General features: G+C 43.0%; 1 protein-coding gene across 15 annotated transcripts in view; it reads right to left on the bottom strand.

Moving 5' to 3' along the window:
• Positions 1-15,136, bottom strand: part of PLCH1 (phospholipase C eta 1) — a 141,833-nt gene that overhangs the window by 40,823 nt on the left and 85,874 nt on the right. For all 15 annotated transcript variants that reach the window (XM_083613030.1, XM_083613032.1, XM_083613033.1 and 12 more), the window contains 4 exons: positions 8,146-8,239; positions 6,173-6,376; positions 3,220-3,340; positions 1,206-1,377 (listed from right to left, as the gene is read on the bottom strand). In XM_083613030.1, the coding sequence (XP_083469156.1) occupies positions 1,206-1,377; positions 3,220-3,340; positions 6,173-6,376; positions 8,146-8,239 (591 nt within the window). The remainder of the gene's footprint in view (positions 1-1,205; positions 1,378-3,219; positions 3,341-6,172; positions 6,377-8,145; positions 8,240-15,136) is intronic.

The raw sequence follows: 15,136 nt of genomic DNA, 5'->3' as shown, positions 1-15,136 counted from the left end.
CTTTGGGAGAAGAAAAGGTTAGGGAACAAACCTGTCAGGTGGCTGTTGCGGTTGCTCGAGAGTAACCAGGCAGGACTCCGACCTGTTTTTTACAGGCTTTATTTTGGTGCAAACTATTTACAGTGAAGAGCCCCAAAGCTCATGTCTGGCTCAATCACTAGCAGAATCCGGGAGTGGTCTTTTTTTTTGGACTCCCCCCAACATAAGAGTTTCGTTACCCCCAAACGTCTCCTCCCCTCTCTGCGCCTCAAACTACTGCAAAAGATGGGCGATGGCAAGGGAGTGTTTCCCTCCTGTCCGGCTTGCCCAGAAGCGGTGTTAAGGCTCTTCCTAGCATCCTCTGGTCCTTACACCTATTCCCCACTGGAGGTGGGGCTTTCCTCCTCCCCGGAAGAGGAACTGCTTCACAAGATTTTCGGAGGCTCCCTGTAACACAACTGCCCTTCTATTTCTCGCCTCTGAGGCAATGGCAGTTCCCTGACAAAACCCTACGAAAACCTGGAGTGGAGGCCCTAAGATGGTTGGGTGGCACCTTGGTGGCTTCCTTTTGGCAACACCTGCAGCCATGCTGGTGCCAAACATATTGTTCTGCTTTCCTTTGGGATGGATCAGCGAGGCCGAGAGGTGGGTCTTGTCGTCTGGGCAACCCAGGACCTCCACACACCCTGTCCAGGCTTCTGCCCAAAGGAGGCCACTTGGGTGCTGCTAACACAGCGGCTTGACTTAACCCCCAGAGGCACACTCCATTGTCTCTCAAGACAGACGGATGGCAACAAGGGTTGTGCTTCTCATTTGCTGTATCGATGTACTACATTTTTATGCTTGACGCCTTTGACTCCTCTGTGAGCGTAAAACTCTCACAATGAAAAATATACAGAAAATAAACTTATATTTGTAATAGAAAGTCTCTGCCCCGCCCGGCTACATTCCTACAAGTGCCTTCATTTCCAGGCAGAGGCAAACAGAAATAAATGGATAGCTTTTTTGCATTACAGGAAAAGTGCAGGGCAAGTTGGAAGAGGAATTCGCTGCCCTGGCAATCTCACCTTAGTCTCTGGAACAAACATACATCTCGTCGTTCTGGCAAAGCATGCTAAGCCTCGGCACAACTATGGAGGGTGAAATATCACCTTTCAAAAGGAACACAGAAAGAGGAGAGGGCAGCAGGGGGCAACAATTCAGCAACTAACAAAACATCATTTTACCTTGACTAGGATTTTGCCTTTCAAACTCTGAGGACTTGGAAGCTGCTTGGAATCCCCCATGCTCACCGAAGTCAAGTCCAGCTTGTCACTGAAAATCTCCTTGAGGTATTGGGCAATTTTCTTTTGCTGTTGAATACTGCAGTGGTTTTCGATAGACAATATAATTGGAAATCTAAAAGGAAGAGGAGAGGAGAGGAGAGGGGGAGGGACCCCCAAGGTCTCAAAAATTTATCTCGGCAAACATCTAGCCCATCACAGCACAACACAGAATGGTTGCGGTGTGTTGGTTTTCATAACTTCAGCTTTGCTGGAGGACCCCAGGCTCTCGTATTATGAAGAGTGGGAGAAAAACTTATCTCTATCCACATTCTCCACTCTATACCTAATTTGAGAAACCTACATCATGTCTCCACCAACCTCAGTCTGCCTTTACCCGCCTGTCGTCTGACTTGCATCCGATCCAGGGAGCGACGCTGCTTATCAGTTTCCTTTCCCACACCCCAACCTTAGTCTCAGCGCTGCCTCTTTTAAGGACAGAGGCAAAACTTGAATTATTGTAATTTATTCTCTGGATCGCCCAGAGATGTTGCAATGCAGGGCGGTATATAAATTTAATAAATAATATTAATAAAAAATAATAACTAGTTGGCTGTTGGAGAGGTTGTGACTCTCGTAGCTCAGTCAGCAGAGCACAGAGACTCGTAATCTCAGAGTTGTGGATTCGATTCCTACGTAGGGCAAAAGATCCCTGCACTGCAGGGCGTTGGACTAGATGACCCTAAGGTTCCCTTCCAGCTCTAGAATTCTGGAGTTTAAAAAGTTGTCTGTCAACACAAACACAGCAACAGGGAGAGATTAACATTACACTGTGCACTTTTTCTGTTTTACAATTTCAAATACACATTTTACATCCTTAAGATATCAATGACTTCCCTTCATCTCTTTCCATGGTTCATTTTACATATCTTAAATCCCTGCATATTTTACAAAAACTATACTATTCACTATTCCATTATTGCATCCATCAAAACTTATTTACACTGTTGAATTTATCTTAATGCTGCCAGTGTTTTCAGCTGTACACAAATATTTTCCATATATTCAATAAACGTTTTCCAATCTTCACTAAACATATGTTCTTCTTGTTCTCTTACTCTATATGTTAAGTCTGCAAGTTGTGCATATTCTGTCAACTTAAGTTGGCATTCTTCTTTGGCTGGGACCTCGCTCGTTTTCCATTTGGGGGCTAACAAAACACGGGTCACAGTTGTTGCATACATAAGTAACCTTTTCCGACACCTGGGAATTTCAATCTGAATTATCCCCAACAGAAAGAACTTTGGTTTTTTGGGGAAAGTACTTTTAAACGTTTTTTCCCCAATTCATTATAGATCATTTCCCAATACTCTTTTATCCTTTTACATGTCCACCACATATGAAAGAATGTTCCCTCCACCTTTTTACAATTCCAGCACTTATCTGATTCTGTCTTGTAAATCTTAGCAAGCCTACTCGGAATTAAACACCACCTGTGAATCATTTTCAAGTAGTTCTCCTTCAAAGAATAACATGCTGTAAATTTCAAGTCACTTTTCCAGAGTTTTTACCAGAGGTTAAAATCTATATTGTGTTCTATATCTATTGCCCAAAACAGCAACAGGGAGAGATTTACATTAATCACTGTGTGACTTTAGTAACAGGAGATTATGTCATTGAATGCATGTACAGTCATACCTTGGCTGATGAACGGCTTAGCAGTCAAACGTTTTGGTTCCTGAACACCACAAACCCAGAAGTGAGTGTTCCAGTTTGCAAACCTTCTTTTGGAAGCCAAACGTCCACCAGGGCTTCTGTGGCTTCCGATTGGCTGCAGGAAGCTCCTGCAGCCAATCGGAAGCCGCACCTTGGAAGTCGAACGTTTTAGAATTCAAACGGAATTCCAGAGTGGATTCCATTCGGCTTCCAAGGTACGATTGTACTACTATGAATTGTTCAAAGTCCCTGCTATACTTACTCATTTTTCACAAAGGCATTTTTGTTGATTGCTTCCACTACATCTTTAAAAAGTATTTTGGATGTAAGAGTATAACCATGATGCACAACTGGCTCCCCATCAGGACCATCCCAGCAGTCAACTGTTGAGACAAGAAAGTTGCACATTAAATAAATATTCTTCCGAAGAATAAACTTTCCCCCTTTTTCTTTCACGATAATGGGAGAGGAAGAGGCATTCTAAGCACGCATACAAAGATCTGGCATGTGGAAATCCTGCTCAACAAATGAGCATTTTCTTATTACATGCATCAAGTCTCATCTTTTCCACAATCTCATGCTGGCAAAATGATTAAAGCTGACTGTTCTGCTGTCATTATCATCAAGCGTAATTAGCAAGGATACCTGCCAAGAAAACTACGGCAGAAGTCCGAGTAAGAGCTCTGACTATAGCCTTTTACTTGGCTAGAGTTGAATTGGGGGGAGGGGTATGCACAAAAAATTCATATCTTTGTAATGGAAGTTTGATCATTTGCCCACCATCTGGTAGTTAATTTGGTCCTGTATTTGATGAACATGTATGGCACAAAACTGGTTCTCTGGAACAGTCATATGTTGGGACAGTCAAAGGAGATCTGAATTATATAAAAAATATTCTAACACAAAAGGGACCTCCTAACCTTGATGCATGTACACTTAAGACTATCTAACCATTCAGTCAACCATTCCTAGCATGCCTCTCGAGTCCAAATTGGCTGTTGGTACTGTGAGATGTAAATCATTGGAGCAGTGAAATACAACATTCCTTGTTTTCCTAGAGTGGACACAGGCAGGGGGATGTTACTCCAGCCAGTATAACTTCCTGTTCCACTGGTCTGGAGCATCCTCCCCCTGTGTGTGACCAGGGAGATGGGTGTGACCCTGGCTGACTTCATAAAAGAGCTCAGTCACACAGCCATCTCTCTCTCTCTCTCTCTCTCTCTCTCTCTCTCTCTCTCTCTCTCTCAATACCACGCTGCTCTTTTGTTGCCATTTTCTTCTCTTGATGCTGTTCTCTTAATGTATTTTGCTATCTGCTGGCTCTCACGGACTCACACTATGTTCTGTAACTACAAGCTAAAGTCTGCCTTCAGGGATCATACTGTGAACTGAGTGTGAGGAAACTTCTTGTTACTTTTAAGGAAAGACTCTTGTGTCTTTATTCTTTTAAGAGGGATCAAAGGGGGCACCAGGAATAATCCAGTCTGATCAAGCCAGACTGGATTTCTTAACTAAAGAGATTCAAATGAATCTGCAAACCTGTTGTATTGAAAGGAATCTGCTCTACTACATGACTCACTAGTGTAAGTGAAGGGAGGATAATATTTAATCAATATATCTTCTCCTCTACTATCCTTAACATTCCCATAGGTATCCCCACGGCTACCTACCTGAATCTATTCCCATAGGTACTTAGTCCCAGCCCCATTCGCTTCCATTGTGCTCAGTGCTCCAAGCAATGTTCCAAAGAATTCAACATATGCTCCCTAATTAAGCAATCACATCTTAAAGAATGCATTATGCACCCAGAGCTCCCGTGCCAACTTTACTTCCATGGAAGGTGCAGGGGGAAATTGCACACAGAGAGGTCCATTCATTGATACTGAATTCAGCAAGAGATTCCGGATCAGGCTGGAATAATATCTTATTAAGCTTACAATTTCATGTCACTTCAAATGTTTGTGTTTTGACAACAAACACATTCTGGGTAGAATTACTGGCATATGCCATGATCAGTCCAAAAAATGAGAGTTGGTGCACTTGTCTGAGACAACTGCAGAATTTTCTACACTGATAGAAATCAATATTTATGTGCCAAATTAAATCAGCGGGAACTTCCCTCCTAGGAGCTCATAGCAGGCATGGGCATAGCTGTCAACGTTTCCCTTTTTTTAAAAGGGAAATTCCCTTATTCCGAATAGGATTCCTCGCAAGAAAAGGGAAAAGTTGACAGCTATGGGCAAGGGGGAACTTTTTATCAGCATAACAGTGGGAGTGAAAGGGTCAAAAAAAACCTCACTGATTGTTGCAGCCCCAGTGAAAATCACCACCACATCTGCTATTATTCCACCCCCACCCCAAAGTGACTAAAAAATGATGTGGCTATTAATGTAATAATGTGGTTACTTATATTTATTTAAGCGGTTGCTCCTGACATATTTAGCATCACCTCTGCCTGGGGAATTCTTTTTTTTTAAGTAATCTTGTTCAATTGCTAACGGAGATAGTAACGCAGTACCTTATCTAAACAGAATGCTCATATGACTTTATTATTGGATTTTGATTTAAAAGGGTTAGTATTATTACTTTAAACTTGCCAAAGGGCTAACGGAGTTTCTCATACGCATATGAATGAACACCAAACTCAGTTTTAGCAGCGATGTTTTCAAACCGTCTCTTACCTTTGCATATAAGTGAACCACTTACACTGTGCTTTGCAAATTCAATTTTCAGAAATCTAACTTTCTGAATGGCACCCTGCTGCTTACAAACAACTGCAAAGAATCATTTCAGCAGATTCAATATAGATTTCATTTTTGGAAAAAAGAAAAAAGGAGAAGCAGGAGTGTTGGAACAAGTCTACTGCAGCATCACATTACATTCTAATGAAAGAAGCAGCGTTTCAGATTGTATGTGGCCAGGGGGCTTTTCGTTCCTGTTGCTTTTCAACAGTAAATCACCTAGTTTTGCTACAAATATAGTGATATGCCAGATCGAATGTTGATCCGTGTGCAGCATAGTTTCTCTGTCTGTCTGTCTGTCTCTCCACACACACCTTGTCTGAGGAATTAACCTTTAGACTTAGAGCAAACCCTACAGAAATATTTATTGACTTGATTAAAAAAAAAAAATTACATACCACTCAGATGTAAGCAAGCAGTTTACCAAAACCCAACATATTCCAACCTAATATAAAATAAAGAAAAAGAGGGCACCTTCAAGACATCGGCAGCCATCTTGAAGAACTCGGGCGTACATCTCAACTTTAGACTGAGACAGAAGCTGGTCACCAGTTAGGTATGTGTTGTGAGAAGAAGCAATGTAGTAATTGCAAAGGGGTTGATCCATATCCTGGTTCACCTCACTGTGAAGCGGATTGAACACGTCACAGGCGGGACTGCGCATGAAGTTTGTGAAGCCTTCGAAGGAGCAACAAACAGAGAGATAATAAACTTGCCCAAGTATCCAATGAATCATGCTTGGGCTTTGTGTTTGGAGGAAATAAATGAGGAGGTATAGGGGATAGGGAATTAAAAAAGAAAGGGTCAGGAAACAAGGGGGGGCACAATTTCAAAAAACAACACCAAACCCTCCCATGGGTTTCTCCACCAATTAAAGCCAAAGTCTAACCCAGGCATAGGCAAACTCCAGCCCTCCAGATGTTTGGGACTATAATTCCCATCATCCCTAGCTAACAGGACCGGTGGTCAGGGATGATGGGAACTGTAGTCCCAAACATCTAGAGGGCCAGAGTTTGCCTATGCCTGGTCCAACCTCTCACATCAGTAATGTAATGAAAAATAGCTACTTTCCCAATTGAAACCAAGGAGTAGAAAGAAGTAACACCAGACAAATAGAGTCTTCAGACCTTTAAAAAAAAAACCCAAAAAGTAACGATGAGAGAGAAAAAGAGATTCAAGTAAAGCTATATAAGAGAGCTTCAATAATAAATAAGCAGCAACAGAAGGCTATGAAGGTCCCCAAACACCCAACCCTGTTTATTAAGCTTGTTTTCAGACTGTCTGATTTCTTCAGGCTTTCAGGGGAGGAAAAATTCTCTCAGACCCTAGAGAGCTCCACTGTGCCAATTTCAATGTACAGATTCAGGCAAGATTGCTCACATTGACTACTGCTGTTCCGTCAACAAAATCATTCCGCTAGCAAGCAAGTCATTGTCCTTGCTATCGGAATTTACTCAACAACCATCCCGGGGGTGGGGAATCATCTTTAGTTTTTTGTGGGTATGAGAATTATTTCTCTTCCACTATGAACAATTTGGAATTCTGCATACAAGCTAAAATGGCATACATCTATATAGGCCTTTTAAGGTTGAGGGAGCCCTGTTTATCAGCTGTTGAGGAAGAAGAAAAGGGAGAGCTGAAACGAAACAGCTCATGGGCAGAATTTCCACTTTCTGGCACAAGGTTTTGAAGAAGAGTTTGGATTTGGTATCCCGCTTTATTACTACCCGAAGGAGCCTCAAAGCGGCTAACAATCTCCTTTCCCTACCTCCCCCACAACAAACACTCTGTGAGGTGAGTGGGGCTGAGAGACTTCAAAGAAATGTGACTAGCCCAAGGTCACCCAGCAGCTGCATGTGGAGGAGCGGGGAAGCGAACCCGGTTCACCAGATTACGAGTCTACCGCTCTTAACCACTACACCACGCTGGGACTGGAAAGGCAAACTGTGTGTGCGGCCGCTGCCTATGTGAGCAATTTCCCATCCAGATGAGTGGTGCACTCAACAAACCCTACTTCTGCCTAAGAGTGTAGACCTAACAGTATTTGGGATGGGTGGTGGGAATGGAAAATTAGAAGAGCCATTGGAAGTATCACTGGGATTGAATTATAGAACAGTTTTGGGCTCAGCAACCTTTGGGGGCCAATGGGCACACTTTTATCTTTTATTGTTCTTTTCCTACGTCAAGCTAGAGAAACGCTTGTGGGTGCAGAGCATACATCACAATCATTTTTACTGGCAAAAACCGAATGCTTCTCTCAAGTCTAATTTAAAAAGGGGGAGAAGACCCTGAGCGCCTGAGGGAAGGCCACCTTAGCAATCCTTATAATAGTTGGTTGCTCTCACACATAAATCTCATACCAAACCTTTGCCACAGAGAAAATACTGCTGCATGAAAGCAATATAAGATGACATTTAAGTAAACAGGGAAAATCTGAAAGATGTTACCTTCTATACCCAGAACATTTTTGGTCTTGTTTTCTTCCGAAACCTCAAATTTCCTTATGATGTCCAGACAATACTCGGTCGTCACATTGCTCATCTGCACCAAAGACAGCAATGATACATTTCTGATCCTGCGGAGTATGTGACCAACATGCCAAAACTGACTGCCAGACTCAGAATCTCGTTGGAAATCCCTTGGTCATACTCAGCACGCAGCCAACCATGAATGCAACTGTCAGTAAAAATATTCTTCAACGACCTTTTAGAGAGCTGGGGATTCTTGTGGGTACATTAGCCCTTTTCCCCTCCCCCATAAGCATCCTGGCTATCTTTCTAAAGATGAACACTGTGGAGAATTGGTGATCACAACTAGAGCTGTATCTGTCCGAGCAGAAGAGCTGTCTGGGCCAAGCTTTCAGTCCTGGTTCAATATTATATCTTAGGGGCCAAATCACTCTTCTTTCCACTGCTGAAGAAGTGGCTACATGTTGCTTTCTGGTGGTATATCAACAAAATTCACACTTGCAAAGTGGGGAGCTTCAAATCACTGCAGGGCAATAAAAGACATGCTTCTAGATGCACTTGTGGTGGTGGGAAAAGTCTGGGCTGCTGATTCACAAGGACAACCATTTTAACAGTTTGAACAGTTATCCCTCCCCCTGCCCTGTTCTACCATAACATGTGGGATTGGGGGAAGAGAGAGAGAGAGAGAGAGAGAGAGAGAGAGAGAGAGAGACTGTCTTGTGCCAATTTAAGGACACTTTCTGGAAATCAAAGCATGTGAAACATCCCTTACTCTCACTCCCCACCCACCAGTCCTTTTAGTTCTTTAGTTGATAAGTTTATTGTTCTAGCCAAAGGCCATGACAAACTTGTAAGCAATAGTATTAATAAAGTAACACAGAACATGCATCCATAATATAACCAAACATCCATGATGTAAGAGAGAAATTACCAGAGACACCAACAAGCTTAAGTCTAGCTTGATTTCAGATTAAGCTTCCAAATCCCCAAAACAATTTGTAGAGATTTTATCTAACTTCCTCCCCCCACCCCCCCGCCACTCTGTGTACTACAAAGCTATTGTCGTCACTCAAAAGAAACTGAGCCATTTCTGCTGGGGTGTACCTTCTAGCTTGTGTAAAAGTGATCTCTTGGGTCTCTATATAAGGGGCAGGCCAACAGATAATGAGTAATGTCTACCACCTGAGGCTGACAACAAATACGTCTGTCGTGTATGGGGCCTTGCTATACCAGCCGAGCAAGACTGTGGCGGGTAGTCCTTTTAAAGCAGCAGTTCTAAGAATTTCCAGCCAAAAAAACAGGCAGGCAGATATGAAATTACAGGGGGACTGTAGTCAGCGATGACTGGAAGGCTAGGACCACACAATGGCCATATGTGATGTGCATGTGAACACACAAACCACCATTGGCTGTTCTGTCTTTATTAGAAATATAGCAGAGCAGCCAAGCACATACCAAACATGACCACCGCAAAGTAGAGATTGTACACTGTCCTGCTCTGACAGAGCATTCTTCAGCAGCTAAAGTCACATGCCCTCCCCTCCAGGCTCTACCATTTAATCCTCCCTCCTCAATTTCATCCTCAGCAATCTAAAAACATGGGTTTTCTCTTGAGAAACAAGGCCTTCTGGCTACCACATATGATCAACTTAATTTCCCTATATTAGCATTATTTATTGCCCAGCCTCTACCACCTGGCCCCGGGGAGGGTTACAGCAATTTTAAATTAAATATTAAAAGCAATTAGACCAAATTACAGTTGCAGGAATAAGCAAGCTCCATGAAAACACATATCTCGGGTGTCAAAGAGGTGCATCTTCTGTGTGCAGTGGGAACCGTATGAGGAAGGTACAGAGGGTATTTTACAACATAGGCACTGCCACAGAGAATGCCTGATTCTGGGCCACCATCTTCAAACTTCTGAGGGCAGTAGAGCTACCAAGAGGCCCCCTCTGTTGATCTTAAACACCCAAGAGGGTCTGTGGAGAATAATAATAATGATAATAATAATAATAATAATAATAATAATAATAATTTATTATTTATACCCCGCCCATTTGGCTGGGTTTCCCGAGCCACTCTGGGCAGCTTCCAACAAAATATTAAAATACAACGGTCCGTCAAACATTAAAAGCTTCCCTAAACAGGGCTGCCTTCAGATGTCTTCTAAAAGTCTGGTAGTTGTTTTTCTCTTTGACATGTGGTGGGAGGGTGTTCCACAGGGCGGGCGCTACTACCGAGAAGGCCTTCTGCCTGGTTCCCTGTAACTTGGCTTCTTGCACTGAGGGAACCGCCAGAAGGCCCTCGGAGCTGGACCTCAGTGTCAGGGCATAACGATGAGGGTGGAGATGCTCCTTCAGGTCTACTGGACCGAGGCTGTTTAGGGCTTTAAAGGTCAGCACCAACACTTTGAATTGTGCTTGGAAACATAGGTCTTTCAAGACTGGTGTTATGTGGTCTCGGTGGCCACTCCCAGTCACCAGTCTAGCTGCCATATTCTGGATTAGTTGTAGATTCCAGGTCATCTTCAAAGGTAGCTCCACGTAGAGCATGTTGCAGTAGTCCAAGCGAGAGATAATTAGAGCATGCACCACTGCGGGCAGGTAGGGTCTCAGCCTAACAGCTGCCCTGGACACAGAATTGACCTGCGTCTCAATGGACAGTTGTGAGTCCAAAATGACTCCCAGGCTGCGCACTAGACTCCCAGAAGAAACTATTCTTTCAGATAGTTAGGGCCTAAGTCATTTAAGGCTTTGCAACACTAGCACCTTGAACCGAGCCTGGAAACAAACTGTCAGTCAATGCAACAGCTTTAAAACGGGGGCTATTTGGAACCCAGCGAGTCTATAGAGTTGGTTGACTTGGCCAAACTTTTCCTGAAGGCCATGAAAGCTCCAGTGTGTTGGAACACCTCCACAGAGGACTCCCTCATTCCGTTCAACGGTGAAGGAAACTCCAAAGAACTCAAGTGAATGGGGAAATCTCGTTGTAAAGGAGATCTGTGTTTGCAGTGGAGGACACACGAAACATTGAACCAGGGGAAGATTTCAGGACATTCGCTGAAGCCTTGATTCTTCCAAGCGCTACACAGTTAAGGTGTTGTAGACAAGACAGGAGCAACAGTGAGAACCATTAAGAACATGTGTGATTTTACAGCATAATACACACTCTAGAGGGACCTATTATCCCAGCTGGATTTCAATGGCATTTTAATGCAGTGTATAATATTCGTCACATAACCATGACGAAGAGGAGGGGGAGTTGTCAATGCTTCTCCAGATTCTTTTCATTCAAATTTTGTCTCACTAAACCTTGGCAATCCAAAATTGACCTCATTTATAATATTCATTATCTTTTTCTTTGTGCTTTGATTTCATTTGTTTCCTGCTGGAAAAGAAATTTCATGTTCTCATCTACATTTGAATTACTTAAAACAGATTCCCTAGAAATACCCTCTAGAATGGTTACTATTCATGCTTGTATTAGCATATTTGTACACATAGCATATCAATGAAAAAGATAATTAACATTTCAAAATCAGATTGCCCGGGAGATATGTAGTAAAAATATCCACCATTAAAGGATAGAGTGGAGTTTCTTCTTTTTTAAGACTCTAAGATTAGTGGGTTTTTTAGCAATAGTTTCTCAAAGACACCATCTTCTCCAATTGTGTGCCCAAACTTTGATGAACTGTTTTATCTTTGTGGTTTAGGTATTTGTTTGTCAAATTTGCATCCTGTTTCTCAGCAAAAACAATAAAGGGGGGTACAAATGACTCCATAAGGTGTGTGTTTATGGAACAACTTGGAGAGCAATATTCTGGCTTAATCAACTGAGATATGAACAAGCCTTTTCACTCCTGTCAATAAATGTGCTTCAGCATTCTGCAGTAACTACAAGGGAAGGAATCCAATCTCAAGTCAACAGTGTCTAAACCACGGGTAGGCAACCTAAGGCCCGGGGGCCGGATGCGGCCCAACTGCCTTCTCAATCCGGCCTGCGGATAGTCTGGGAATCAGCGTGTTTTTACATGAGTAGAATATGTCCTTTTATTTAAAATGCATCTCTGGGTTATTTGTGGGGCCTGCATGGTGTTTTGACATGAGTAGAATGTGTGCTTTTATTTAAAATGCATCTCTGGCTTATTTGTGGGGAATAGGAATTCGTTCATTCCCCCCCCTCCAAAATATAGTCCGGCCCCCCACATGGTCTGAGGAACAGTGGACCGGCCCCCTGCTGAAAAAGGTTGCTGACCCCTGGTCTAAACTACTGTGGTCAAGCAGTATGTGATCAACTCGGGAGAGTGCAATCCCTATCCAGGGCAGGCAATTGGCCAACTTATCTGACACAGGAACCACACAACACACAGTGCCTGTCTTGTCAGAATTCAAGATCAGCTTGATCTATGATAGGAGCTGCTAATTTTCAGATCTGCCCCTTAATGTCCTGCATTGTAATCCTTGATGAGTGGGGAACAGCTACAGTTTTTCAGTAGTGGGGAATATGCTTTCTGCCATTTGGTATGCAACAGCAGTGTACTGAGGTCAACGGTGAAGTAATGGATCAGGACTGCATAATTTACTTTAATTGGGCACAGTGGTTCTAAATTCAAGTACCTAGCAACACTGAAACATGGTTCAGGTTCATAATATAATAAAATGGTTCATAACATCATTTAATACAGGGGTCAGCAAACTTTTTCAGCAGGGGCTGATCCACTGTCCCTCAGACCTTGTGGGGGGGGGCGGACTATATTTTTAATATATATGCATACTGCAATTAAAGGTAAAGGTAAAGGGACCCCTGACCATTAGGTCCAGTCGTGACCGACTCTGGGGTTGCGGGACTCATCTCGCTTTATTAGCTGAGTGAGCCGGCGTACAGCTTCTGGGTCATGTGGCCAGCATGACAAAGCCGCTTCTGGCGAACCAGAGCAGCACACGCCGTTTACCTTCCCGCCGGAGCGGTTCCTATTTATCTACTTGCACTTTGACGTGCTTTCGAACTGCTAGGTGGGCAGCAGCAGGGACTGAGCAACGGGAGCTCACCCCGTCGCGGGGATTCAAACCGCCAACCTTCTGATCAGCAAGTCCTAGGCTCTGTGGTTTAACCCACGGCGCCACCGACATCCCAATTACTGCAATTAAGAGGGTGCTAATTTAATAAATCAAAAATCTTACAAGGACTCAGCAAAATTTAGTCAAAATGAAACATATTTAAATTCTACTGATTTCTGTGGAAAGAGGAGTATAACACTTCCCATGGAAATCACTGGGGCTCAACAGCACTGCAGTGTAGCTGGATCAGAACCCAACGTTTTCGATATCTAGTCATTTCTACAGATTCAATTGTCCGAGCGAAGTCAAGCTGTACTTATCGCTTCCAGTTCAGCTCATGAGATTAGTATGGATGTCAAAGCCTATTGGTTTCCAGAGCATTACATATATACACTACAGACATAGTTAAATAATAAGCTCAGCATTTCGCAGGTGCTGAAGCTAATCTGAATTATCTTGGTTTAATCCACATGGTGATCAGAATGTTAGACCTACAGGAGTAAAATTATCCCCCAGAAAAAGCAATATTTGGTACAAGATGTCAGGAACTAGGGACTAAGAAACTAGAGTTTCTTAGTCTGTGCAGAGGGAATACGTATGAAGTACAGCAAGGTTAAACAGGGAAGACTAGAAGGAATATAATCTAAATCTGGGAATCCAACCAGCCGCCACATTCATTCATTCAGTGCATAAACTGCCTTTTAACAGTAGCTAGGCAGCATACAAGACAGAACAAATCCATCAGTTATAATAAAATGCAATTAGGATGCAGCAAAAACACAACTATGAAACCAAAGCAAATCACTTTAAAGCAAAGAGTGGAAAAACAAAACACTGCACAGACACAAAAAGTAAGGCAGAAGACAAAGTAGCAAAAAGAAATTCTCAGTTAAAGCAATGCAATGTATAATGAAAAGGGATGGGGAGTTTTGTAGCAATGAGTGGTTTTTGTCTAGTGCTGAAGAGACATCAAATTTGGTGCTGGGAGGGCAATCCACAACCATGGAGACACAGTGCCGGGTTGGAAAAAGAATTTCTCTCTTGTAGTTACCTAGCTAGATGTTGTTGTTGTTTATTTATACCCCGCCCATCTGGCTGGGCTTCCCCAGCCACTCTGAGCGGCTTCCAACAAAATATTAAAATACAGTAATGCATCAAACATTAAAAGCGTTCCTAAACAGGGCTGCCTTCAGATGCCTTCTAAAAGTTTGGTAGTTATTTTTCTCTTTGACATCTGGTGGGAGGGCATTCCACAGGGCGGGTGCCACTACCGAGAAGGCCCTCTGCCTGGTTCCCTGTAACTTGGCTTCTTGCAGTGAGGGAACCGCCAGAAGGCCCTCGGGACTGGACCTCAGTGTCCAGGCAGAATGATGGGGGTGGAGACACTCTTTCAGGTATATTGGACTGAGGCCTAGTTAGATTTGACTAAGTACCATGTAAACATCCTTGGGTCCTAAAAACTGACGGTCATCCAACAAAAATAGGACCAGACAGTGCCCTGGGCATTTCTGCATTTATCACAGGATTCAAAATGTGGCAATTTAAAGTTAGCTTGTTTCAAACAAACCAGAGTTAACTTTAACTACAGCTTGTTTGTTTAGACAAAAGGAAAAACTGAGGTTAAACAAAAATTAAACAAAAATGGAAGGGAAAGCTTTCCATTATACAGTGGTACCTCGGGTTAAGTACTTAATTCGTTCCGGAGGTCCGTTCTTAACCTGAAACTGTTCTTAACCTGAAGCACCACTTTAGCTAATGGGGCCTCCTGCTGCCGCCGCGCTGCTGGAGCACAATTTTTGTTCTCATCCTGAAGCAAAGTTCTTAACCTCAGGTAATATTTCTGGGTTAGCGGAGTCTGTAACTTGAAGTGTATATAACCTGAAGTGTATGTAACCCAAGGTACCACATTATTA

This window comes from Podarcis filfolensis (assembly GCF_964270895.1).
Source record: "Podarcis filfolensis genome assembly, chromosome: 5".
Classification (NCBI taxonomy): domain Eukaryota; kingdom Metazoa; phylum Chordata; class Lepidosauria; order Squamata; family Lacertidae; genus Podarcis; species Podarcis filfolensis.
Note: the sequence above shows the minus strand (reverse complement) of the source record. Positions and strands in the feature narration are given on the sequence as shown.